At 41.7% G+C, this 27105-nt stretch overlaps 1 protein-coding gene across 1 annotated transcript; it reads right to left on the bottom strand.

Annotated features, from left to right (window-relative positions):
- Nucleotides 1–7167: 7167 nt before the first annotated feature.
- Nucleotides 7168–27101, bottom strand: sphk1 (sphingosine kinase 1). Its single transcript, XM_084926402.1, has 5 exons — nucleotides 26473–27101; nucleotides 18321–18470; nucleotides 13852–13946; nucleotides 13277–13392; nucleotides 7168–12312 (listed from the first exon to the last, which is right to left on the bottom strand). The coding sequence occupies exons 1-5, from the start codon at nucleotides 26897–26899 to the stop codon at nucleotides 11412–11414; spliced, it is 1689 nt and encodes a 562-aa protein (XP_084782528.1). The 5' UTR covers nucleotides 26900–27101; the 3' UTR covers nucleotides 7168–11411.
- Between the last annotated feature and the right edge of the window lie 4 nt (nucleotides 27102–27105).

Genomic DNA, 27105 nt, shown 5'->3' with positions numbered 1-27105 from the left:
AATAATTGATTACACAACAGTGGGGAGTAGATTTCATCACAGTAGATGTCTTTCTCAAAGCGCTGTAACTAAGTTTAAGAATATCATCCACCCACTGTTAGCATCTTCAATGCCCTGTACAACACAGAGAAGAGCAGCTACCTGGCTGCTACTCCAATAGAGGTCGATTATCTTGTTAATAATTTTGCCTCCTCACTTTGTATGACTCTGGATACTGTAGCTCCTGTGAAAAATAAGGCCTCAAATCAGAAGTAATTGACTCCCTCGTATAATTGTCAAACACGTAGCCTAAAGCAGATAACGCGTAAGCTGGAGAGGAAATGGCGTGTCACAAATTTAGAAGATCATCATTTAGCCTGGAGAAATAGTTTGCTGCTTTATAAGAAAGCCCTCCGTAAAGCTAGAACATCTTACTGATCATCACTGGTTGAAGAAAATAAGAATAAGAAAATAAGAACAACCCTCTTTTCAGCACTGTAGCCAGGCTGACAAAAAGTCAGAGCACTGTTGATGTTACAGGCCCCACTATGGTGGGCGCGCAGCCAGATTACGATCCTGTAAAACAGGAGAGAAAGTGAACACAGGAGACACGCTGCCGTTCGCCTGGTTAATCTTAGCAGAATGGAAAGTTTACGGCAGCTATGCACCCGACTCAGTTCCCAAAGCACGCTGCTGCCCCCTACTGTCCAAAGTGTTATACACTCTCCTGGCAACAGGGAATTTACATGACGTTGTGGATTTAAATTACGCCAGTAAACCAGCAAAATAAAACATGCATAATAATCTCCATATATCACGGCACTTAACTCACAATTGTGACCGCATATCTGTGTGGATCACATTAAGCCAACCATTTATTTAACGTAATGACATGAAATTATTCACAAATAAAATTTTAACCATTAGAGAAAAAATTACTCATAATCATCTCACAGATTTAGCATTATCTACAGCTTTCTTCAGCACCATTGATATTCATTTAGACTCTTTTTTTCCAATTGATCTTTCTGAGTTAACTTCAGTAATTACTTCCTCCAAACCATCAACGTGTCTTTTACACCCCATTCCTACAAGACTCCTCAAAGAAGTCCTATGGTTAATTAATGCTTCAGTGTTAAATATGATCAACCTATCTCTAATAATCAGCTATGAACCGCAGGCCTTCAAGCTTTTTATGGGACAGCAGTCACAGAGATCAAGGCAGGAGTTTGAGTCTATGTTCCCACTATAGTCTCCCAGGTTCCCACAGAGACAGACACTCGCTGGTCTTTGAAGGATTGTGGGAGGAATTTTCAAAGAGTTTAACACTAAAAGGACATAAAAATGATCATGTATGGTGCAGATAAGGAAGAGAGGTCACACAGAAGTCAGAGGGTGCCTTAACATTAACAGTGCATAGAATGAAGTGCTGTATGAACTTGGACTTAGTGGGACTTGTAGTTAAATACACTTTGAGTGATCAGTAATCCTAGAAAAGTGCTGTATAAATGTGAGCAGATTACATGCCTATCTGTTAGTGTTAGTGGTTTGTACCTGCAAAGGCAGGTAACAAATCAAACAAAACCAAATCCATTTACTCTGAGCTGGGATTAAAAGAGAGATCAAAGAGGAATTGGAGGATTCATAACATTACAATCTGCCAATCTGCAAGGTTTCTTTAAATGAACAGACTAGTTTCCAATAAGCAGGTTTTGTGTTTTAAATGTTAATTAATGTTCATTTAATATTGATGAATATAAATGGCAGTTATGAGTAGTTTCTTTTATTTAGTTGCATAAGGTGTTATCATGAATAACAGCAGTTGCAGAAAGTTATTGGCATTGTCACTTTCAACAGGATATCATTAAATGATTACTGTTGATATTTTTGCATGTCTTAAGATAAGCAGGACATGATAGTTTTGCTAGTTATTTTTTATCACCAGCTCTCTTCCACAGTGTGTCTTTTGCCCCTCCCTGAGCCTGGTTTTGTTGGAGGTTTCTTCCTGTTCAAAGGGAGTTTTTCCTTCCCACAGTCGCCAAGTGTTTGCTGAGAATGTTTTGTCTGATTATTGGAGTTTTCTCTGTATCACTGTAGGGTCTTTACCTTGAAATATAAAGCATCCTGAGCCCCTTTAGCCCTTCCCCAGCTCTAATTTGCAGCTATGCGTCTCCTCTGTCCTCTAGCCTGAGACTCAGAAGTTCATCTTGGTGAATCACAATGAAGGCCATCTCAAATCTTATAATGCATTTGGAGGACAAAGGAGAGGAGCTGTGGTTGAAGATGCACAGGTGTACCCTTTACAGAACATTTTTACCTTCAAGTATAACGTAGACATGGCTCAAAACCAAGGCGGAGCAGGACTCTTCAAAACACTCATCGATTTCATTCATATGCTGTTTCAGTTGAGATGATCAGCAGCTTTCTGCCCTTCACTGTGTGTGTGTTTGATTAAAAAAGTATGACATCTTGTGACTTTGCATCATGTGTTTAAATGTAATTCAAAGTAGCCCAATATGTAAGGCGAGTCATCAACACTGTTACATCTGACATAAAATGCAGCTGTGACACAGTTGTGCACCCGGCTGTGTTGGACTGACATCGCTTTAAAATGAGGCTCCGTGCTGAGGATGTCTCACTTGTTTAAATGTTTTCCTCTCTCCTTGTGTCTGTTCCTCGCCACCTCTGCTGGCATCCTTGGCAGGAGGTACACAGGAGAAGAGGAATTAGAGATGTGAGAAGAGGGATTCACTACTCTTATGCAACAGAATTTTGAATGCAAACATCTGCATTTTATAAAAGGATGTAGGAGATAAATCCTGTCATAGTGCAAATTCAAAGAAATGGAGGATGACTTTTTTGCTGCAAGAGAAGTGTCGAGGAAACAATGCTGCCCATTAGTTTGGAGTCACCCTCCATTTCTTTGAATTTTCTCCCAATGAGCCACATATATAAACATAAAAATCAAGGAAATTAGTGGGTTTTTTAAAATTATTTTTCTCTTGTAACAATACTTCTTGGTGATACATCTTTTACTGTTTGAAAGCCTGTTTATTTCCCCTTAAGCAGTGCCACATTTGTACGGAAAATGCATTTGTGAGAGTCAGTTCCACGCATGAAAAACTTGCCAAATCTTCTCTGCCAGTGCCAGCGTAGAGAGAACATTGGTTGGTTTCTGAGAAACCATTTTTAAACAATGAAAAGACAGAGAAAAATCTGAGGTACGCCAAATTACACAAGGACTGGGCTGAAAATCAGCAGGAACATGTCTTATTCAATTCAATTTAGTTTTATTTATATAGCGCCAATTCACAACAACAATGAAGTCAAGGATAAAGACCAGGCTCAGGAAGGGGCAGTGACCTTCCAAGGCCAGTTGGGATTAGGAGAAAGAGAAGAAGGCAATGAGATAAGACAAAAGCTTTATCAGAGCAGGAAAGCTTTAAGCCTAATCTTAAAGATGGAGAGGGCGTTAGTCTCCTAAATCCAAACTGGGAGCTGGTTCCACAGAAGAGGGGCCTGAATGCTCAAGGCTCTGCCTCCCAGTCTACATTTGAAAACGACATATTGAAAGCAAAGTGCTCTGCTAGGATAATAAGGTAATCTAAGATGTAAATCTAAGATTTTTAGTCCCAGCGAGTACTCTTGCTGTAGCATTCTGGATCAACTGAAGGCTTCAAGGAGTTGTAGTGAGTGACCTAATAATAATAATTAATTACAATAGTTTAGTTTAAAAGTAATAAATGCAGGAACTAGCTTTTCAGCGTCAGTGAAAGACAATATGTTTCTAACTTTAGTGATAACGCAAAAATAAATGAAAACTGTCCTACATAATTGCTCAATGTGCACGCTGGCAGACGCTAAAGGTTTAGGGCTGTGTTTCAGACAGTTGTATTGGGGATACTGTCAAAATTAGTAAGTTATGAGCACAGAAAAGTAGCAGAAAAAATAATATTGTTGTAAAGTGCCTGAATAGCAAAGGTGTCGAGGTTGGACGCGTGACAGGCAGGAGTTGGGCCCAAAATGCAGGACTCAGAAGAGGAGAGGTAAACTTAAAAGCAGCCTTAATGCTGACCTGAAACAAATAAAGGATAATGCAGCTTAAAACCTGCAACTAGGAGGATGACAGCAATGAGGGAGTACAGAGAAAAACAGAGAAAGAGAAAATATACACACATATATACACACAAGTTAATGAGGGAAGAGGGAACAGGTGGAAATGCAGGTGAGAGAAATTATAGATGACAAACTAGGAAGTAATACTTTACAAAACACAAGAGACTAAAGACCACCAAAGTAAAACAGGAAGTAACAAACGGCAGGCTCACAACACACAAATCTGACAGAGACAAAAGATAAACAGGCACAAACACAACACCAAAGAAACTCATACCAACCATGAGGAAATTATAGACATGCAAACACTAAGAAATAACAGAGCTAAATATAACCAATTTTGGATACATAAAACAAAGTTAATCAAAAATACAAAACCAGAATGTGGTGGGATGCGGTCTGTGGCTCAGCTGCAGGGGAGGGGTGGTGCAGTGGGTTGAGGGTCAGTGTCAGGGGAGGCTGGCGGTGATTGTCTAATCTTGGCTCCTTTTATTTTAGTAGCGTGCTGGGACCTGGGGAAATATTCCTGAAGTCTTCTTAAAGACATGACATGAAAACTGCCTAAGAGAGTTCAAATTGAAGAATAAAGGTGGTACAAATTCTGTTTTGCCTCATACACTGTATTTTTATGTATATTTGTACATTTCAATAAATCACTGCATCTATTTCCCCATTGTCTTTGCCAAATATAAAGAAATGATGGATGTACTATTTTAGAGTACTATACAAATCTTTGTAAATTATTTTCTAGATTTATAGGCATCATCCACATTTTTGTTTCTTGATGTCCCTAAAAGCCTTATGTATATACACATACGTGTGTGTGTGTTCGTGTATAAATGTATATAGTCTGTCTCTGGCTTAAACAGTAAGAAATAAATGAAGGAAAAACTCCTTTTTAACAGGAAGAAACCTCCAACAGAACCAGGCTCACGGAAGGGGAGTGACCTGTCAAGGCCAGTTGAGGTGAGGAGAAAGAGAAGAATGACTGTGGGGGAAATCTTTATTGTCAGGGGAAGCTGCAAAACCTATGAAAATACTGTTAAAAGTCCAAAATGTATGCTGTCCTTCACATTTTCCAATGCCGCCCATAAGGCCAGATTGGAGCTTTTGCAGGGTCAATTCTGGCCTGCGGGCCTTATGTTTGACATCCCTGAGAGAAATCTTTGCGTTGTAGTTTATAAAAATAGGCATTTACTTACTTTTTCATTCACATGGCTGGTCTGTTTTTGGATTTATTTAAATTATGAAAGTGATCACCTGTACCTGTAGGCACCGTTTCAAATACTGTTCCAATAAGCAAAAGATATCCATGTGATGAACTGAATATGTTTATGTGAATATAGTAGCAGCCCGATTATTCCTAATCCATAAGGTGTACAATCAATCATGGCCAGTGTGTGAATTTGTCAGTTTAGGAACACATTAGTTTAGGACACATATTAATAACTTTCAACAGAGGGTTAGGGAGGTGAGCCAGCATTTTGAGTTTATCTTCTAGTCTTGATTTCTTATGTTAAATTGAAAATATGTTACGTTCTTGTGTTATTATTTAGTTAGGGTTTAGTTGAAGTTTAGTCTAGTTTATGTTATTGTCCATGTCTCCTCGTTAATGAGCCTTTTTCTCTTTTTCATGTGTTATCTCCTTGTCTATCTAGGTTCCCCTGGTGTTTCGCTCCCTCTCATTCTCTTGCGTCAAGCTTGCATGTCCCAGTTCCCATGTTTCCTGTTTTATTTTGAAACTCTAGTGTTTCCATGTTCAGTTTGTTTAATTTTGCTTCCCCTGTGGCGTCTTGTTCATTTGTGTCAGCTGTGTTTCCCCAGGTGTTTCCACTTATTTAAGTCGTCTGTCTTCGGCTGTGTCTCAATTCAGGGGCTGCATCCTTCGGAGGCTGCATTTGATGGCCGATTACATCACAGCGACGCAAAGAAGGCTGTCCCAATTCGAAGGTTGCTCCAAATGCGGCCAATACCAGTTTCCAACAATGGCAGCAGCTACTTAATTTTAATATTACTCTTATTACTCTTTGCCATACTTTATTATTTAAATTAGTATTTATAATATTTTTATAATAATATAAAAATACTTGTCGAACGCGGCAATGGCAGAGGAGCACGGCTAAAGAGTTTTAATATGATTCTTTCTCGCCTGAAAATAAACTTTTAAGATATTTTGAGGTGAGAATGTAGCTGTATAAACTTCAAATATCTTCTCGATTTATCAAGACATCACATATTTGCAAAAGTGCTCTGCCGTTTTCGGAGACGTCTGTTACCCATCAGCTCGATCAGTGACTGGGAGGTCAAGGCTCACTAAAGCTGGCGAGAACAACGAACTCTCTGCACATCGTTTTTAGGCCCCGCGCGGTCGTTCACTACTCAGGTTAAACATGATATATAAGTCACTTAGATAACCTAAAAATGTTACGTCAAGCAGAAAACTGATGTGAGAAGTGTGAGATGGTAGAGAATTTACTCCAATCTCCTGATATATTTTAGATAGCAAGGAGCAGACGGCTGAGTTTATTAAACTCCACCGAGACAGTGGTAACGCAAATCTGAAGGCTGGACCGTCCCATTTTACAGCCTCGCACTTCCGGCCTTCTCTGTCTTTTGGACCGGCCTTCAGAGGACCCGGCCTTTGTGTCTACATCCGGGCCGGGTCCTCTGAAGGATGCAGCTCCTGAATTGAGACACAGCTTTCCTTTGTTCAGTGTCAGTGCGTCTGTTTTTCTCCCTCCACATCACGTCAGGTTTAAAGTATTTCATAATTCTGTTCAGGTCATGGTCATGTTCATGTTTTTCTCATCATAGTTTCTCACATGCTCCTGCTCAGAATCATGTTCATGTGACTTTGTCACAGTTGTGATAGTCTAGGTTTTCCCAGTTTGGGTTCTAGTTTTAGTTTACACCCCTGTATGCTTTACCTTGTTTTGTGCTCATGTTTTTTCAGCCAAATAAACGGCTCGCCTTTCAAACTTCTGTTCCATCGCTCTCCTGTCTGCTTTTTGGGTCCACACCGCAAACACACCGGCTGCTCAGCCCTGACACCTTTTCAATGAATCAGAGAACAACACATAAAGCATTTTTTGTATATGAATGTGTTTATTGGTCTTTTTTTTTTTTAAAGAAGTTCATAACAAAATAAAAGGAGATGATAAATGCCTGGTTGTCATCAGCCAGTTGAATAGACGTAATAACACCCTTATATGTCATTATTAAACATTTACAGTCAGTCAAAGCGCTTCACTTGCACCCTTTGTGATTGTATTGTAACCTGTGCAGATCAGAGCCTCAGTATAACACTGACATATGCAAAAAGAAAGAAAAAATCAGTCTTTCATAAAGCTAAACTGTGATTTCACGTGGTAAACAGTTTGTTTTCTCATGTATTTATTTATTTTTTCAGTGCACCACCTAACTGCTGTCTTGGCTTAAGACTAAGGCACTTTCTAGAGAAACGTCTTTCCTTTTACTTAATTTTACATAAAAAGCTCTTTAATTGGCACAATTTACAAAATTGTGCCACATGTATAGATATTTTTTTCATTTTTTATTTATAGACACAAATAGTATAACACATTCAAATGCACTAAACCATTGATGTTCTGCACTAAAAGCTTATTTAGCACTTTATAACATCACATAAAACAAATAACACATGTACCAGATGTTTTCTTGTGAGTGTATCACTCCAGCCATGACACGAATGCCTCCTTGGACCAGACCTGTCTTTACAAATGTCCTGACTTCTTGAATGGTGACACAATCTGTCCACAGAGAGACAAACACCTACTCAAATCTATCTGCGTAGTAGTTCCTGCTGCGAGTTTCTCTAGGACCACGTTTTGGCAGGATGACGCACTGACAGAAACACAAACTGACAATTTCTTAAGTACAGTGTACATGATACAGAAAGGATAACATATTCAGATTCTTACAGGAACAGAAGAAACATCATTGGTTTGTATAATATCAGTTCATAGTCTCACTTTTCATAAATCATTTGTAAAATGCTGTAACATTATTGACATAGAGAAAAAAAAAATGTTGCTGTTACATTCAAGCAGCCAACGGAGTACAACAAGTCAACAGTATAGTACCGTAGATTAACAGCAGTGTGCCAAAACCCTACACTGAGATGAGCTATTATTTGCAGCTGTGCTTCAATGGAAGTATCAAAAAGTTTCCCCAATATTTCATTACAATAAGCTGGATGTTCGGTTTTAATAACAACAAAGAATGCAATGTCTTCTGCAGCTGAGCTCCGCCTATGATAATCATCACTGTAAATCTAAAAAAGCAGGAAGCAGGTGGTAGTTTCAGTAGATTGCATTGAATAATGTAAGAAGAAACTATCACAGATAAAACCTTCACTCGATGTTCAGTGATGGTCCAGCAGAGGGAACCCTCACTCCAACTATCTGCAGCCATGACAAGGCATTTGCATAGGTCATCTCTACCCTTATGAGATGTACATTTAATAATGAACAGTGCAGGCGGGTGGCAGCAATGTCAGGAGTGCACCCTCGAGAGCGTGACAATGCATTCAAAGCACCTGAATAGCATCGCTGAGGACACAGCAAGGGTAGAAGGTACAGCATGTCAGGTATGAGTTGGAACACACGGAAAATCAAGTATTAGGCAAAAAATCGGCACTGCAGTGAAGATGGAAACCAAAAATATGCATATTGAGTCAGGTCAACTTCAAGTATATTGCAGTTCATTAAAGGACTGTAAAAGTATTATTAGGGAGAGAGGTTTGTCTCCTTTTCTACAGTGTCCTATAATTCTCTGATATTATCTTCCTCACCCGCTATATTTTAAACTGCTATATACTCATAGGATTTATCATAAAACAGATAACAGCAGCAATAAATTAATAATTCATTTGTTTTTGTTTCAAGTGTCTAGGTTGTTTTTAAAGATACATTTCACTTGTATTTAAACATTATTCAGGTGGATTTTGATGTCCTAAATAATCCATCTAAACTATATAAATAAATCAGCCATCCTCTGTGTTTATCACGTGATGTACACAGAGGATGGCTGGACTAAAGAATTGTTTTTACCCTCTTCATAAGCAGTCATTAAAATACGATCCAATATAAACATCTCATGAGCTGATTTTTTTTTCTGGATTTGATGTGCTCAATTTAATACGATTTAGGAAATTTAGAAGAGCTGTATGTTTTTATGAGGTATGGAGCATGCGCAGAGCACCTGAGTCCCTCGTGCAATTATTTATTTAATTTTTCCCAGTGTAATTACCACTGTGCAGCTTTCATCCAAACATATGAGGCACCAGTTTGTCTGGTATCCAGCCTATGATATATTGCAGGGGTGGAGCCAAGTAGTGGCCAGGGGTGGCCTATTTGGGAACTATATGTGTCTACTATTACTGTGTCTATTACTGAACAGAGTGAACTAAAAAAAATTATGCTTTTTCTTTTTGAAGCATTTCTCAGCAGCTGTTGTTTCCTGGTGGTGCACTTCTGCATGTGTGTTATCAGAAAAATAAATGGAGACGTAAGTTTCTGGGCCACCCCAGTGTAACTAATAGGAGCAGTCTCAGCCAGTGTCCAGGTGGCCGGCTGCCATTGCCCAATAATTTTCATTACGACTCTAAGAAAGAAAAAGGGTCCATCACTCATGGAACCCCCAGAAGCAGCAGAAACTGGTGTGCGAATTCAGCTCATCACACTGACTGTATTTCACTGATGACAGTGATGTATTCATCAAAACCTTGAAGCAGCTGATCTTCAGATCTACCTGCCTGTTGACATTACATATTTTCACCTTCAGCATTACATGTGATTTTCTTTTTAGCAGATGCATCTGCATTTATCTTTTCTTTTGCTCTGTTAACACGATTATTTTTTATAATTTAAACTAGTGTGTGTGTGGAGAGGGCACGGATAATAATGCTAACATTTGCACTTCTCCAGCACACTAATGCTCATCACAGCTGCGTTGACAGCCAGAGGAAAGGCCACACAGCTGAGCAGAGCTTTTGCTCACATTGATTGCACTATTCAATGCTGACAGACTCAAAATGAAATCCTACTTCCTCCATTTAAGTGTGTTTCAACCAGTCTAATATGTGTTTGAAGCCCACCTAAAAGCTTTCATATGATTAAAAAAAAGAGAGGCTCTCTATTGAGCATGGTTTTACAGATGTAAAGCCTCATATTAAGGACACATTAGGTGCTGATGGCTCGTTAACAGAGGGAGGGAGAGAATGAGTACAATCTTAAGACGGCAAGAGGAGTAGGGATCATATGCACAGCGGCAGACCATGCACCTCCCCCTCGCTAAGTGCTGCAGAGATGTAAGGGTACGTGTGTATCTGTGTGTGTGTGTGTGTGTGTGTGTGTGCATAGGAGGAGGGGGAAGGGGGAAAGAAAGTGAGAGTGTGTATCTGCGTGCGAGCAGAGGCAGATCCATGGTGGCTGTAGATGGAACAGGAGGAGAGGAAAAGGAGCGGCCAGCAGTGGAGGTGTAACCTCAGGTGGCCGGGTTTCTGTCTACCTTGCCAGCACTTCATGCATTGTCAGCTGATGAATACTTCCACGCTCAAGAAAATGGAGTGGGCATCATAGAGTGATAAAGCTTAATGTGACAAGATCTCGTTGTTGCTTTTTTTAACATACATTAATCAAAGATTAAAGCTCCGTTAATGCGAAATCCTTGGTAGATTTACATTTCCTCTTTAAGAAATCTCCTCTCGATGAAGCTGAGAGGGAGGCGATGCCCAGGAGTTAGATTATTGGTCTGGTGTGGTACACTGGGTACAAGCGGTGTGTTTGATTTTTTTTTTTTCCAGGAGTCTCCCAGGAAGGGGAAATGTGCTTCTCTTCACGTGTTCCATGCTTATGAGGTCTGACAGCAGAGAGCACAATGCACTCCTCCGCCAGCGCACTGCTAAAGCTTCTCATGCACGATCTCACACACAAACATACATAAAGATTTCTCTCTCTTATGCACTCACACACACATACTCACACAGACACATAATCCCTCCGTATTTCCCTAAGCCTGGACCAGCCAGCAGCAAGACCAACCATCCATGGCTTTGACCCTGAATCAAACATTTGGAGAAAGAGGGGACGGAGATCCATAAAAATAGGACAAGTTGTTTCAGTAGAAAAATAGAGAAATTTACAGAGGCTGATAAAATGTCTTTGGCACTTCTGAAAAAACATAAAATAATAAGAATTTAAAAAAAACCCAGCACAGATCAAGAAATTGACACTGAGTATAAAAGGCCAATCTAGAAAGCTCTACAGCCAGGAAAAGGTTGTGATGCTCCAAATTCATCCACGCATGAGTCTAGCTATTCCGGGGTGGATCTGAGCCTGCACCGGCCCGTACTCCACCACCTCTCCGTCCACGGTGATCATGCCTTGTGGAGTTATGGGCTCCAGTCGCAGAGCCTTCACCTTCTCGTACACCAGGTGGGGGCAGCCACATGCCAAGTGGCCACCTTTCTCCATGGCAAGGAAGAGACGCAAAAGGGCAGGCCGGGAGATTCCTGCTGTCACGTAGAACAGATGGATCAGACCATCATCTGCCATTGCACCAGGGACTGTCCACAGGTCCTCAGCCAGGTGGGACTGGTAAATAGCCAGCACCAAGACAAAGTCTTCCTCCTTGACTACTGTCCACGTGTCTGGGACAGGTTGCTCCAGGTCAGGGAGCAGAGAGTCTACAGGGGCTCTTGTCTTGGTGTCACTCTCGATCTGAGGCCTCTTGGTGGTGATGGCGTTGTTGGAAGAGTTGGTTCTAGTGTTGTGGTTTGAGTTCGTGCCATGGCGAGAGCTCAGGTTTGGGGAAGTGTTGGGGATAAACTGACAAGGAAGTGAAGAACAGAGTGAGGGGTGCTGAGGTGTGGAGGGTGGGTGGTTTGTTGTGAAGCTCCCTTTTGAAAGTTTTGGTGCTTCCTTCACAGGAAGGTATGCTAATCTGCCCTGATACACTCGGAGTGAGGCCAGACGTACCAGGGTGCCCATAAGGAACCGGATAGCTCCGACGTGGCGGTACTTCTCGCTCTCAATATCGACATCTGCCACAAAGCCCCAGGCCAGAGAGAGGAACGAGAAGAGGCGCTGTTTAGAGGCTAGGTGGACAGACACCAGGTCCAGAGGGCCAACCAGGCCTTTGCACATCATGAAACCACAGCTCAACAGAAGCTCCTCATTCCATGCTGGAGGTGACCTGAAAAGTTGTTTAAGAGATCATGAGGTAAGCCTCAATTTCACAACTACTACATGGGACTACAGTGGGGTGAAAAATTATTTGATCCCCTGTTAAATTTATAAGTTTACTCACTGCCAAAGAAATGAAAAGTCTCTAACTTTTATGGTAGTTTCATTTTAATAGAAAGAGACAGAATATCAACCACCATGTCCTCAGGCAAGGTTGATATTCTCTTCCTCTCCATTAAAAATAAACTAACATTAAAAACACAGAACCCCAAAAACGGGGGTGACAAATGTGTGAATGAGCTAAAGCACTACAAATGCTCACAAATAGACACATAATGAATTAAATAATCTCACTGCTGCACATAATGCTGATATTACTGTAGCAACAGCATGCTACTGAACAACATTTAACTACTGAACTGGCAGTTTGGTCTTGGAGGGTGTCATTGATCAAGTCTGATTTCAAAACTTTGGATCTTCAAAGTTTCAGTGCTACACCTACAGACCTTCAGATCTTGTTATAAGTCCATGACTCAGCAGGTCAGAGCTGCACTGAAGGCCCAACAGCTTGTTAGTCAGAGGCGGCCATAATGTTTTGACTCATTAGTGTATATTTCTGTTCGCCCTTTGATGTTGTGCTAACAACCAACCAGCAGATGGAGATGACACCTTGAACATGTGCTGGGTCAACATGTTCCCCAGCTGCACTCTGGACTATAATCACTCATAATGTGCCAGTTTTTAAACCCATTACATCATTCCTTTGAGAGTTGGAGGAACCTGAAATGACCTTGCCGCACAGCAAAGCAGTTGAAAGTCTCGTTTCTCTCCTGAGGAAATGATGTGCCCAGTCAGCCTTTGGCATAATTACACAAGCATGAGATAAATTGTCTTTTTTTTCCAAAGCTGAGGAAGGTTTATCTTTTGGACTGTTAGCCCATGCATTTAAATGACTCATTAATGGATCAACTCACTGTGAGTAGTGGTGGACGGATGCAGCCAGGGCATTGCCGGAGCCACCTGGTAGAATACCCAGAGGGATCTGAATGGCCTCTTGCCAGTCCTCTCGGTCCATAAGACCATTTATCACCTGAATAAGCAAGAAAAATAGAAGAACAGAATCAGACTGTGGTTCTAAATAGAAAGTAGTGACTGTGGAAGACTGCAAGTTCTGATAAAAAGTGTTTCTCTCATAGTTACAGCTGTTCTGTGTTAAGTGTAGTGCTTCCAGGAAGCATGAAGGTACCACGGTGGAAGATTTATAGAATCAGAGAATCAAAAGCAAAAAAGAAAAAAGAAAGAAAAACCTTGACATTACTTATATTCTACATCATAGCTTGAAAAACATCCACAGAAAAAATTAAGGCTTTTATTTATCTGGTGCCAGACTCACATCACCTGAGCTCTTTTGTCAAGATTGAGAACAAATTCAATTTTTATAGTCCTATTCTAAGAAGTTCCTGAGAATAGGGCAGGGTTGTAAGAGTTTGTATGATTTTCATCCGCAGCTGATTAGCACTTGTGTCCTTGCCAAGTAAAGTTAAAGCACCTCAAACAGCAGCCCATCTCCAGACATGATGACCAGTGCATCCCACTGCGACAGGTCCGCCTTTCTCACCAGCTCCCGAGCGTGGTTCTGATGCTCTGGAAGACACAAGAGAGGAGATCGAGAAGTAAAACACGAAGCAGAAAGTGCGGTGAAATGCAGGACGTAGCAAAGACATAAAAACAAGGGCAAGGTCAGTGAAAGAAATATGCTCCCCTTTATCGCCAGCCTTTGGGGTAGGATCAGGGAGATTAGGCAGAAAAGAGATTCAATTTCCCCTTATCAGGGCAGACATATCACATTAGCTCATCCAGTGGCTACTCAACAGCTCCAAGGCAGCTTTAGCCAGCCTGCAAACATTTGTGACTGACAAATATCTGAATGTGTGTGTGTGTGTGTGTGTGTGTGCATGCATGAATGTTGGTTAATGCGCTGGAGGAGCAGTGAGCTATTTGTTAAGCCTAGTTTTATTGGCAGCATCGTTGAGTAGGTCCCTCTGCAGGGGGCTCATCCTGTCAGCATCAAATTCTACCGTCCCGCCAGCCGACACTCCGCAGTGAAGTCGTGCATGGTAAAAGAGGACGGCAGATATGAAATTAACAAACACTGATACGCTCACATCATGGTTGAAATACTGTTTTCTGATCTATTGATGGAAATAAAAACAGTGGCATCGTCTTTTCTTTTCACTTTGCTCAATTTTTACCTGTCTTCCCCACAACCCCCATGCCTGGAAAGTCTCTTGGGTCTCCCTTTCCCCAGCGGTGCTCCCCATGTTGCTTCTGTTTGTTTGCTGTTTGCTGGGGAGGCTCGAGGCACTGATGCAGTGCTGTGTTGACAGACTGAAGCAGAGGGAGTAACTGCACTGCACAGCTGACTCAGCAACTTGAGCCCGCCGAGGGAGTTGATGCTTTACTTCCTAGCCACTTCCTTATTCAAGAGGTCGCTGTCACGCATACAGCCTTAAACCTGACGGCAGAGGTGCCACAAAGTTTTCACCTGGCACGCTCGCTGTTGATTTTTCCACCATCTGCACACGACTAACAAAGATTTTGCTCTGTTTAAAATCCTCAGTAAATTCCACTTTAAATACAGCTGTTCCCAAGTTATGTCACCTTCGTGTGCCTCCTGAGGTTAAGCTGGGTAAAGATTAAACTTGGTGCACTTCATACAGTATGTAAAAGGTACATGCTGACACAAGAGGTGCCTCCACTGGTACTTGTCCTTCCTCAGGCTAAGGCAGTGTGATACAGTCATCAAGGACCTGTCCCAGTAAATGGTTTATGCCAGTTAATCTGTATCAGACCAAAGAAGCCCTTTAGTGTTCCCTACCCCCACCTTATTTCTGTTTAACATTAGTTATTGTTGTTTTTCTGTTTACATCACCACCCAGCTGCCAGCCTTCCTTTGAATCCCAGAGGTCTGTATAATGAGTACACATCAGCAGCCTCTCTCAAATAAACAAACACAGAGCCTGTCCTGTTATTTTTTGAATTTGCTGTTGTGGTTCATCTCACATTGAGCTACACGCTACCAAGCTGATGCTAGAAGCAACAGCTGCTTCTGTTGATTCTGTCAAATAGGATTTGGCTGGAGGCAAGTGGTAACCTCCAGGACTGAATAAGAAGACAGTGCTTTTACAGTTGTGGTGAGAAGTTCACATACACTAATCATGGGCACGAATGTAATGATAATTTGGGGCTTTTAATGATTTCTTTGAACTGTTCTTTTTCCAGCGTGGAATGATTTTACAGCATATCCCAAAAGGTTCATTCTGTTCATCTGGACGTAGCGTTTTCAATGGGAGAAACATTTCGTCACTCATCCAAGTGACTTCCTCAGTCTCAGCTGACTGCAGGTTGCCCCAACCTTATAAACAGTACATTTGCACAATAACTGAAACCTACATACATCTTTGGCGAGTTTAAAAAGCATGAATTAGGAGCAAAAGTTGGAAGTTATTTAGGATTTTCTTGTATCTATACAGGGTCAAAAGTATACATTCTTGCCCAGATGTATACATACATCCCCACTATTTGGTTAAATGTCCCTTAGCAAATTACACCTCTACCAAATGATTTGTTAGCCAGCAACAAACTTCAGGCATAATTCTGGCAGGACATTTGACCACTCTTCTTGGTAGATCTGGTTGAGTTCATTTAAATTGGTTGGTTACCTGGCATGGACTCAGCTTTTGCGTAGTTCACAAGCCTGAAGATGTTAGCCTCCTTTATCCATTCCAAAACCAGTTTGTGTGTTTGGGATCATTGTCTTGCTGGAACACCCAGCTGTGTCCAATTTTCACACATCTAGCTGCTGATCTGAGGTGAAGTTGAAGAATTTGGAGGTAGCCCTATTTCCATCCACGCTGTGAAATGTACTGGTACCACTGGCAGCAAATCAGCCCCAAAACCTGATGCTAAAATTACCACTGTTCTTAGCTTTGAAATCCTCGTCTTTATTTCTCCTAACACGCCTCTTGTTGTGGCCAAACAGCTCAATTTTTTGCCTCATCTGACCATAAAACTTTTCTCCTGAAGCCATTAGGCTTGTCCATGTAAACAGCTGCAGGTTTCATCGGATCTTGAACATGTCAACTTTGGAGCAGGGGCTTCTTTCTTAGTTGGCATTCTCTCAGTCCATGGCAATGTAAAACTTGCTTCACTGTGGACAGTGACACTGGTGTTCCAGCAGTTCCCAGTTCATGGCAGATTTGATCCTAGGTGGTTACTGGGTTGTTCCTATCCATTTGTTTGAAATGATGATCTTGGAATCTGCAGTTGTTTAGAAATGGCTCCAAGAGACCTTCCCAACTTTTTAAAATCTACAGTCTTCTTTCTTAGTTCTTCAATGAGTTTATTGGACTTTTCAGGGTTGTTCTGAGATTTGATCAATCCAATTAGTGTTATCAAACACATAATTGTAGTCAATCACGATCACTAATGAGAAGTTCACTTCTAGCGCACTGGTGTCGAACTCCAGGCCTCGAGTGCCGGTGTCCTGCAGGTTTTAAATCTCACCCTAGGTCAACACACCTGAATCAGATGATTAGTTCATTACCAGGCCTCTGGAGAACTTCAAGACATGTTGAGGAGGTCATTTAGACATAAAATTAGCAGTGTCGATCAAGGACACATCTAAAACCTGCAGGACACTGGCACTCAGGTTGCCTACCCCTGTTCTAGAGGCTGGCGCAAGCGGTAGACTCCCATTAAATTGGCCAATGTTATGACTGAAGTAAAGACAAGCTGGTATAAAAAATATTTTTCTCTCTATAACTTTGTGTAAAGTGGTACAGGAGATGACTTCTTCTTTTCCTTAACCAGTTAAATTTGATGAAGGCTTAAATTATGCATTATTAGGTACATCAAATATCGGTTCTGACACAGTTGTAGCCAGTAGCTCTCTGCTGAGCTTCAACTCAGTTAATTCAAGGCACTGAAATAGCAGTCCGTATAAACACTTACATACATATGAAAAAGGAGAGTCTGTAGTAAGGAACAACATTATTGCCATTGGGAGCTTTCTGCTTTCCATTAGTACTTTGTTTGTAGACCAGGTAGTACTGACCAATCACATTTGAACAGGCTTTCATTGCATGCGGGTGAACCGTGCATGTGGAAATCAAAGAATGAATGTAATTTATAAAATGCAGTCTTAACTGTATATGCTGATGATTTATTTGATCTTCAATGTAAAGGATTAATGGATGGAGTGGGTAGGATTGTTCCACATATCCACTGGCTGCAATGAAAGCCCTGAAAAACAGTTTTTTGTTGAGTCATCCATGCAACGTACAAACAAAATATATGAATGCAGGTTGCTGCCAAGGTTGCTAGCTTGGCTGGTAAACGCATGATAGCGACTTGAAGCTTTAGAACATGATTTTATAAACCAGTGGTTGACATAGGCTTATAAAGGCTTTATCAAACTTTCTATAGTTAAAGTTACAGGCAGGAGGGTAAATGAGTCTATGTGCTTATATTTTATTCCATATGTTTGGGTATTAAAGCCTTTTTATATTTCTTCATCAGCTTATTGGTATCCCGAGGGAGGTCACTTTGAGCTTAAAGCCTCTGATGACAGCAACCAATGCAACACTATTTGAATTCACAAAAAGGCATAAGCAATTCATATGGAATATGGAGCAGCTTGAGAGAGATATTAAATGCGTATCACCGCACATGTGCCTGAGTGCCTGCACATACTCGTGTTTGAACATGTGGTTTGTAAATTTGTGATCACACAGGCAATGCATAATTCCTGCAGAGATTAAAAGTTGTTTTAGAGTGCAGTTATGTCAATTTATGTGCGTGTGTGTGTAATTGGCAGGATGACCTAGTTCTTTAAATGATCGTCCACGGTGGGGCTAAAGATTTTAATCTGATATTTTCATATGGAGGTGACCTTGAGAACATTGCCAGCCGACCGCACAGGGAAAACATATTTACGAGTGCGTGAACTCCACTGACCTGTGATGACAAGTGTGTAGGGAACAGAGGCCTCCGTGAGCATGCCCTGTATGTGGCCGGTGAAAAGCTGGAGAGCCTGTCCGCGCCCGCTTTGAGGATTCACCAGTATCATGATTCTGCAAGGCCGACGCACCTCCATATACGCCACACCTGAGAGAGGCAGAGGAAGGTGGATGTGAGTGAAGGCGAGGACAGAGATGAAGGAGTAGGATTTTTAAAGAATGTATAAGGGCAGCCTTTTCCCTCGGGGTCTCTTTGGCACACAAAAAAAGAAGGATGAGGCAGTAAAGGCACGGGCCGTGAGAGCATTCAGGCTGACAACGCTTCATTTTAATGTGACATGCTACTTTCTTCAAAGAGAGAGGGCTTACAGATGCTTCTCATTCGGGATCTCACCATGTATTATTAGCAACTCGTGACATGTTGTCGTCCCCATGAGGGAAATCCTCCTGTTGCTTGTGTCTTTCAAGAGAAGACAGATTAATGGAATGAGAATATCCATTTTCCTGAGGTTTTTAGGGACTCGGCCTTTTTGCTCAAGGGCACATGTGCACTGTGGATGCTAGCTGTCAAATACTAATATCAGCATTGGTATACTTGGTCAGATTTGGCACATTGATGATGATTAAATCGTGACACAGTGCTCTCCCCTACATAAGCTGCCTTTACAAATTAAAAGTATCAGCACCTGTACTGGTATTGGCAACACTTGCCCTGTATTTACTTGGTATCGGATTGATGCCAAAAACTGCACACCACTGCTAATTGGTAAAAAAAACCAAAAAAACAATATAGCTGTACCACTTCACATCAAATGTGCACATTTAACCTTCACAAGATTGTGATTGGATCACTTCCAACCTTGTCCCGCCTCTAGTTCTGATTGAAAAAAGTCCCTGACAATAACCATAATTAAAAATTAACGCTGCTTGCTTGGCAGCTCCATCTTCAGCATCCTTTTCCCCAAAATAACCACTGTCAGAAGCAGAATAATGATAAAGTTATAGTAGATTGTCCACATGACAGTGCATCCTGTAGACAGACAATGATTCCCCACATTGCTCCTGATGCCAAAAATCAACTGCGAAATGTAAAGTAATGATCGTAGTAAGGGCTACTACAGCACTTTGCAATATCTTAACTACAACTTTTCATCATATTCTAATTGAAGAGTTCTGAGAGGGAATTAGACTTCTGCAAGCTTATTAAAGGAACAATATAAAGTTGCGGAAAAACTGAAAGTGAAATGTAGAGAAAGAGGAGATGTGGTAGCATAATGGGTTAAGTAAATGACATTCACCAGTGAGAGTGGGGTTTAAATCCCAGGGCAGCTAATTATTTTTAGCCCATGCTCGTTTGTTTGGGGGCTTAAAACAGAGAGCTGAAGAAATCTGGAAAAGATTTCTGCCTACTGCAGATTTAATTGTAAAATACTTGTTGGTTGCAACTAAAAGGATTTGCAGCTTTTACAGAGTAGTTTCCCCCACTGGAGTTGGATTTTGCAGCAGACGCTCTTGACCTTTAGAGCACACACAGACTCGCCAGAGACCATATCAAATGAATCAGAAAGGACAAAAACATCATCCCATTTTGGGGCACGGAGAGCAGAACCGGTATTGATTTCTGCCATAAATACATGGCTGCAGATGATGCTGCCTTCGGTATCGGGCAAGCAAAGTTTCTCAGAATCATAAAATGTGACTGATGGAAAAAAAAAAAAGATCCTCATCATTTAGTAATTTCAGCTGTCGTTTTTAACCTTAGAACTGACAGAGCAAATGCTTTTGCCGTCTTTGTTTTGACTCACTATCTGTCGGCTCTGGCTGAGCTGTCAGGGTATTTGTCCTCTTGATAGTTTATAACCTCAATTTCCAGGTCTGTGACCTGTCTGTGCTACTGCCATCCTCTACTTTATATGGCCTGTGATGACAGGAAACAGTGACGGTACAAAAATATCTCAGAGAAAGAGGTGTGAACCCGCCAAAAAGAATAAGGTGAGAGGGCAAAAACACAGGTGCATGCCAAAATGTGCCTCCATTCAGTCACACAGGGTTAGCATTGTTGTTTACTTGAATCTGAGCACAATGTGGCATCCAGACACAAAGGTCCTATCTACACTTCCAGAATACAGTGGAAAATGGCTGCTGATAGTGAAAGGGCTTTCAAATTGGGTTTTTGCCCTCAAGTCTGCAGGGCTGAAGACATTTAATACCTACAGACACCCTTGAAAGGGTCAAACCCAACACAGGCATTCTTGTTTGTTAAAGCAAACACCTTTAGCATTTTTCACACTGGGATATATGACACATAAAGCAGAAGATGTGCTCATCCTGAACTATGCTTATTACACCTGTGAGTTTTTTCAGTGATTCAAATAGAATAATGCAGCAAAAAAAAAAAAAAAAGAAACAGTGTTCAGTCCCCCACCTAACTCATTCTAGCCTGTGTAGCTTTACTTTGAAACAAACCCACTTGTCGTGCAAGGGAATACTTATCAACTTTGCTGCATTAATTTACAGCAGGGATTTTCTCAGATCTTCATGAATGTGTTCTAATTGAGAATCACTGCAAGCACTGAGATAACATAACCTAATGTAGCTAATAAAGAGCCAAGCTGGAGGTTTTTTAAGCTAAATGTTATCATCAGCACATTAATACGTCTGCAATAATAATGCCAAAGTGTTTAGCATCTACAATGATGCGTGCAAGGTGCGGAAATCTTGCAACATTTTGCGTTGAATTCATTTTAATGACATGTCAGAGGTATCGTTAAGGAGGCAAAGACCAGGATTGAGGTGTAACAACCTTCAAGTACATCAGATAGCACAGCGTTTACAAAGACCCAAAAGTCAGATATGACTGGACAGTTCCAAAACATATGTAAAAACATGCCTGGTGACGAATTCTTGCATATGTGACAGTGATATGACAGAATTGCAATTTTGAGAGTCACAGGCTGCTAACGTGGCTGAAATGTGGTGGGCATGTTTAGGTAGACAGTGGTATTTTAAACAATTTTCAATTAGTACTAAGGTGCCCAAAGTGTGCCAAGAAAATATCCCCAACACCATCACACCACCAGCACCAGCCTGAACGGTTGATACAAGCCAGGATGGATCCATGCTTTCATGCCGATTACACCATATTCAGACCCTACCATCTGAATATCGCAAATCAAAATCAAGACTCATCAGACCAGGCGAAAATTGTTCCAATCTTCTCTTTTCCAATTTTAGTGAGCCCATGCAAACTGTAGCCTCAGTTTTCTCTCAGCTAATAATAGTGGCACCTGGTCTGGTCTTCTGTTTTGCTGTAGCCCTTCTGCTTCAAGGTTCAGTTCTGCATTCAGAGATGCTCTTGTGCATATTCTGGTTGTAAAAAATGCTAATTTGAGGCACGGGTGCCTCCCTCAGACCTCAAAGCAGTCTGACCATTCTCCTTCGACATCTGGCATCAACAAAATTTTCACCCAGAAAACTGCTGCTCCACTTTTTCAGACTATTTTCTGTAAACCCTGATGGCTGTGTAGGAAAAATCCCAGTAGATCAGCAGCAGCCCGTCTTACACCAACAACCATGCGACATTGAAAACCACGTAAATTGTCTTTCTTCCCCATTCTGATGCTCAGTTTGAACTTCAGCAGGCCAACTTGACTATGTCCATATGCCCAAATGCTGAGCTGCTGCCATGCAATTGGCTGATTAAATATTTGCATTAACAAACAGTTTAACCGGTGTACCTAATGAAGTGGCTGCAAGTGTATATGAACTGGGTCTCTTACAAAACGCTGAGATTACGGTGGGAGATATAAAAGAAATAAGCACATGCAGCTTATCAGATTAAAATGAAAAAAATAGATTTTTTTTCTCTTTCTGTGTTTTGAGGTTATCTCATTGAACTCATGTTGCACAGCAGCACTGATAAGCAGTATTATCAGCAGTAATGGTAACTAAAACTATTTGTCTCCTGTTTTGTAGAATAGCTCATTCATTTTGTAAGCTTCTTCTTTCCTTAAAAACTGCATATCAGTAATCCTGTGCTCTGCTGTTTTCATATTTTAGTAAGTACTGCTGGTGAAATTTATACTCTAATTTCAGAAGATTTGCATGGTATACGTTGGGAAATTGCTCATAAAATGAGGCTGATTTAAGTAGGCATACCCAAACAGTACATACAGGCCACATTGAAGAAGATTTCTGAAAACGACAACTTCCCAGACATTTCTACTGTCCTGACCTCTGTGTCACCTGTGCATATGACAGGGACTTATAGGGGTTATATGAATGTGAATGTGAAGTCTGTCTGGGATGTGAAGTCAGATACCTGCAGGCATCATCCTGCCACAAAATCTTCAGGGTGTGCATTTCACAGATACGAGTGGGTAAACACACACCGGCAGCGAGGTGACAGGCAGACGGGAAATGACAGTGTGTCAGAACTAACAAGTGTCGAGCTGACAGAGAGAATCTGCCACCTCATTTCCAAAAAGGTGTACGTCTATACAGGAAAAAAAAATCTAAATAAAGATGAAATGTGCTTCTAAGTTTCGCAAGCGGCAGCACAGGTGGGATTTGTTAAAACATGAAAACATTGAATGAAAACTCCTGGAACAGAAACAAATATGTGGGTTATTTACTGAGAGCATTCCTGTTCAGGAGCAGCACTAAATTCAGGCAGCAAAGAAGCATCTTCCAACACACACACACACTGCATTCCAAGGTTGGGCGAGTGTTTGCTGGAGAGGAGGAGAAGACGTCCAGAGAGTACAAACACCAGTGCCCGCTGTGGCAGCGGCTGACAGCCCATCACAGCCATGTGTCACAGAGCAGAAGACAGAAGCTCCAGTGGGACCGAGATGCCGGCTGGGGTGAGAGGTCTTCTCGTGACGCATTTTTAGCTCTCGACTCCTTCAATGAGGAAGACATGACTGCTTCAGTGGAGGGCCCCATGGGAGATCACACAATGACAGGCGCACCTGACCCCGAAGCTTCTGGTAAACAGTTGCTTTTGAGGGAGCAGAGCACTAGAGGTGGGCGGATCAATCCAAATACTGATACTAGTGTGCTGGTATCGATATTGGAACAATACTAGTGCAACAGAATCGATACTTCGTTTCTAAGCTGACTGAATTGTGTTAAATAGTCTTGTTTTTTTAATTAAATAATATACCTACTTTGAAAAATACCTGAACCTTTTTCTGCTGACTGTCATGCCTATTTTATTTCTAGTCCATAGCACATTTAAACCACAGAGGCTGACCCAAAGTAAATTCAATATTAGGTCATTAGGTCAAATTAGGTCATTAAAATCAGTTCAGAATCTGCAAAGTGATGATGATCTTAAAAGTCATGACCTACATAAGCTGCCTTTATACGGTGAAAGTATTGTATCGGTATCAGCAGTCCCTGTATTTATTTGGTATAGGATCGATACCAACATTTGCAGTATGGCACCCCACTACTCCCAGCTCCTACCCTCTTCTCCTTCTCTTTTGCACTCTTCATCTTAAATAGCAGACACAGTGGGTGCCAGGATCACACTCACATCACCACTGGAGAAGCTTATTTGCAGATTTTAAAGAGTGCGGCCCCACTTTTTTCTGGAGTAACTCAAGACAAATCCTCATTGATGATGTACCAGTGTAGCAGGAAGGAAAGAAGAAAACATGTCATGTAAAAAAAAATGTGGAATTTACAATCTGCCTTCTATCAGATATCCGAAGAGCCAAAAAAGGATACGGCTAGTAGCCAAAAAAAAGCAGGCGCTTGTAAGATAAGTCAAATCAAGTAACTATCATCTCATTCTTTCGCATGCAATCTCCCAGCGGATCTTCTAAGCAGCAGGACTGTATCATAGTGTGTGCTCTTCATTATTTACAGCGCATTCATTCCAGTGAACCCACAGTGAGGATAAAAAACCCTGCGATGCTACCACTGTGATAGACATCAGAACACTAGCTAAATTAGCAGAGTTCCAGCCTCACTGTAAACTACACCTTCATATATTAGATTACACGTTTAAATCACTTTATATCTGAGTGTAAGTGTGTCACCGTGATAACTCCCTGCCTAAATACCAATCTTGTGCAGTGGTTGCACTTTTAATCCAACCTTTCCATCTGCAATCCCAGATGAGATGGCATGCAATTAACTCAGGGGGTAAATACACTATTGGGGATTAGTGAGTCACTCTGACTTCCCCTGCTTCCTCTTTGACAAGCAGCAATTCTGCCACATCATTAGTACAACATTACTCACTTAAAGCACATAATATATTCTGTTAAATGCTCTGTTATTAGCTCGACTGGACCTGGAACGCTAAAACAAGCTTAAGAATTAATGATATGATCACATCATCGCGTGAGATGCTGCGTTCAAAAGAAGAAGACAAGTGAAAGAAAGCTAGGAATAAACGGCTACAAACTGTTAGAGGCCTGAGCCGGTTCATTAGTATGTCTGACTGAAATGCTCCCAGGCTGGAGCACTTTGATGCGGTGTCCAGTGAGCAACCAAGTTACCTCTGAGCTTACCATCTGTCTGCCTGCTGCAAATAAACAGTTCAGAAGCAGAGGGAGGCTGGATGTTCCTCATCACACAGTAGAAGTGGGTGGAGAGTGTCGATACCAATGCTGGTATCAGTATTAGTTTGATACTAGTGTAATAGGATCGATATTTAGTTTCCATCCTCTAAATTGAGTATACAGCCCATTGAACTGAAGGGGGGGGATAAAAACTTTTTTTCTGTTGACTGCCAAGTCAGTTTTATTTATAGCCTAAAGAACATTTAACCAACAAAAGCTGACCAAAAGTGCTTTAAAGACAGTCACATATATATCTTAGGTTTAAAAAAAAAACCAGTTTCAAAATACATGAAAAGCTAAAAGGTGTATTGTATTGTCTTAACTCACAATAATGGGGTGTAAAAATCATAAATGTTTTCAAAATTTGCAAATTGATGATGATTCATCTCATGAATCATGGCACACTGCTCTGCCCAACACAAACGGCCTTTATGGGTCAAAAATATTGGTATCGGTATTGTATCGATAATACCGGGCCTGTATTTATATTGGTATCAGATCGATGTCAAAATTTGCAGTATCACAGCGTCCAGTCTGTGTGTGTGTGTGTGTGTGTGTGTGTGTGTGTGTGTGTGTGTGTGTGTGTGTGTATGCGGTGTACACCTGGAGGCTGCTATTGCAGGAGGGCAACCTCATTACATATCCTAACACTTCAACATTCCAAATTGGTCACCGCTCACTCAAATATCCGCTTCTTCTTTTCATATTTCTGGTGTGAAGAGATATTGCCGGACCGACAAAGAGGATTCAGAATCACAGTTTTGAGACCAAAACTGTTCTGCCCTGCATCCTCAGCAAGTATCACCAATCAGTTCCCAAATGAGTGATAGTGATAATTAGGCGCATAAACTCTTCTCATACAGTATTCACGTTAATTATCCTGTTGTTGTATACCAGATTGGAGCACAGAGGAGATAATGAGATCGGAAGACAAAAGGAATTTGAGGACAATCTGCATTTTAAACAGAGCGAGACATGACGAGGCCTAATTAGACGAGGCTGCTGCAAAGCTGGGTGAAAAACAGACGCTGTTTTGATGTGATTTTTTTTCCTCCACCCATCAACAATAAACTCTCAGTGGGAATTTACTGAGCGCGAATATGGAAGGATGAACAGCAGCTACAGCCTCTGCTGACAGAAGATCAGTTGAAAATCCAACTACTTAAGTGATCATTTTTATGCGTGTGTGTTTTTCAAAAGAAGCTTCATATCCAACAAAAATCACCACCATGGGCTACATGCATGAATGGGACAGCAGTTAACTGCTAACCGTTCACAGCAGGTAGAACAGGTTACAGTAGCAAGTGGAATGTGTTTCCTCTCTGCCAAACCTGTTTGTTTGTTTTTCTTTTTCCGGGGACTTGGAGATCTCTGCTTTGGATATCTGTGCACGAGGCTCTTTCTGAGAGCCAGAAATGCCTTCTCACACCCCTGACCTCACTGAATACTTTAACATCTGCACATAAAATTTGTCAACGTTCACCTTTTTTTGCTACATATAGTTTATTTATTTATTTTACAATATAAAGTTGAATCTCAGGCTTCACACGTGTGACCCGCGCGTTTACTCACCGTCTCTCCGGGGCGCCTGGCGCGCCGAAGCATCTCTGATGGCATGAGCCCACCTCTCAGCCTCCTGGAGGTTGGCGAGCGGGTCCTGGACCAGTGCGACCCGAAAGCACTGCTCCACTCTCTGCCGGGTCACACCGGCGCTCATCCAGCGCCTCTTGAACGGGTAGAAATAGGCTGTAAAGTAAGCGCCGACGTCCGCGCTGTCCGGCCCTCTATACGCCCGACAGCCGACACAGTCGGTCAAGTTAAAAACCACCTTAGTCCGGCCGGGTGAAGAGGAGATTCTTTGAATGGTCAGGGCGCTCTCCGTCAAGCTCACCGAGTAGCGGACCCTGTCGTTGAGCATGTCGGTGAACTCCCCGTACAGCACGCCCACGAACCCATTCCGCTGGCGGGATGGGTCCGGATCACAGGCGTCTTTCTCCATCCCGGACGGAGAGTGCGACGCGTCCCGGAGGCCGGTGAGCGGATGGCGGTGCGGTGCAGACTCTGATTCTACCAGCCTGCTGTGGGACCCTTTAAGCGTAATAACAGCCGCTTGCTTAGTTCAGAGTCTCTCCCTAGTGACTGGGAAGGGGAATGGCAGTGATGGAGCTGGAGGAGAGCGCAGAACGAACCGTCCCAACCGCGTCT

This window comes from Perissodus microlepis, chromosome 4 (genome assembly GCF_051167445.1).
Source record: "Perissodus microlepis isolate ML-2025 ecotype Zambia chromosome 4, ASM5116744v1, whole genome shotgun sequence".
Classification (NCBI taxonomy): Eukaryota; Metazoa; Chordata; class Actinopteri; order Cichliformes; family Cichlidae; genus Perissodus; species Perissodus microlepis.
This window is presented reverse-complemented; position numbering and strand designations above follow the sequence as displayed.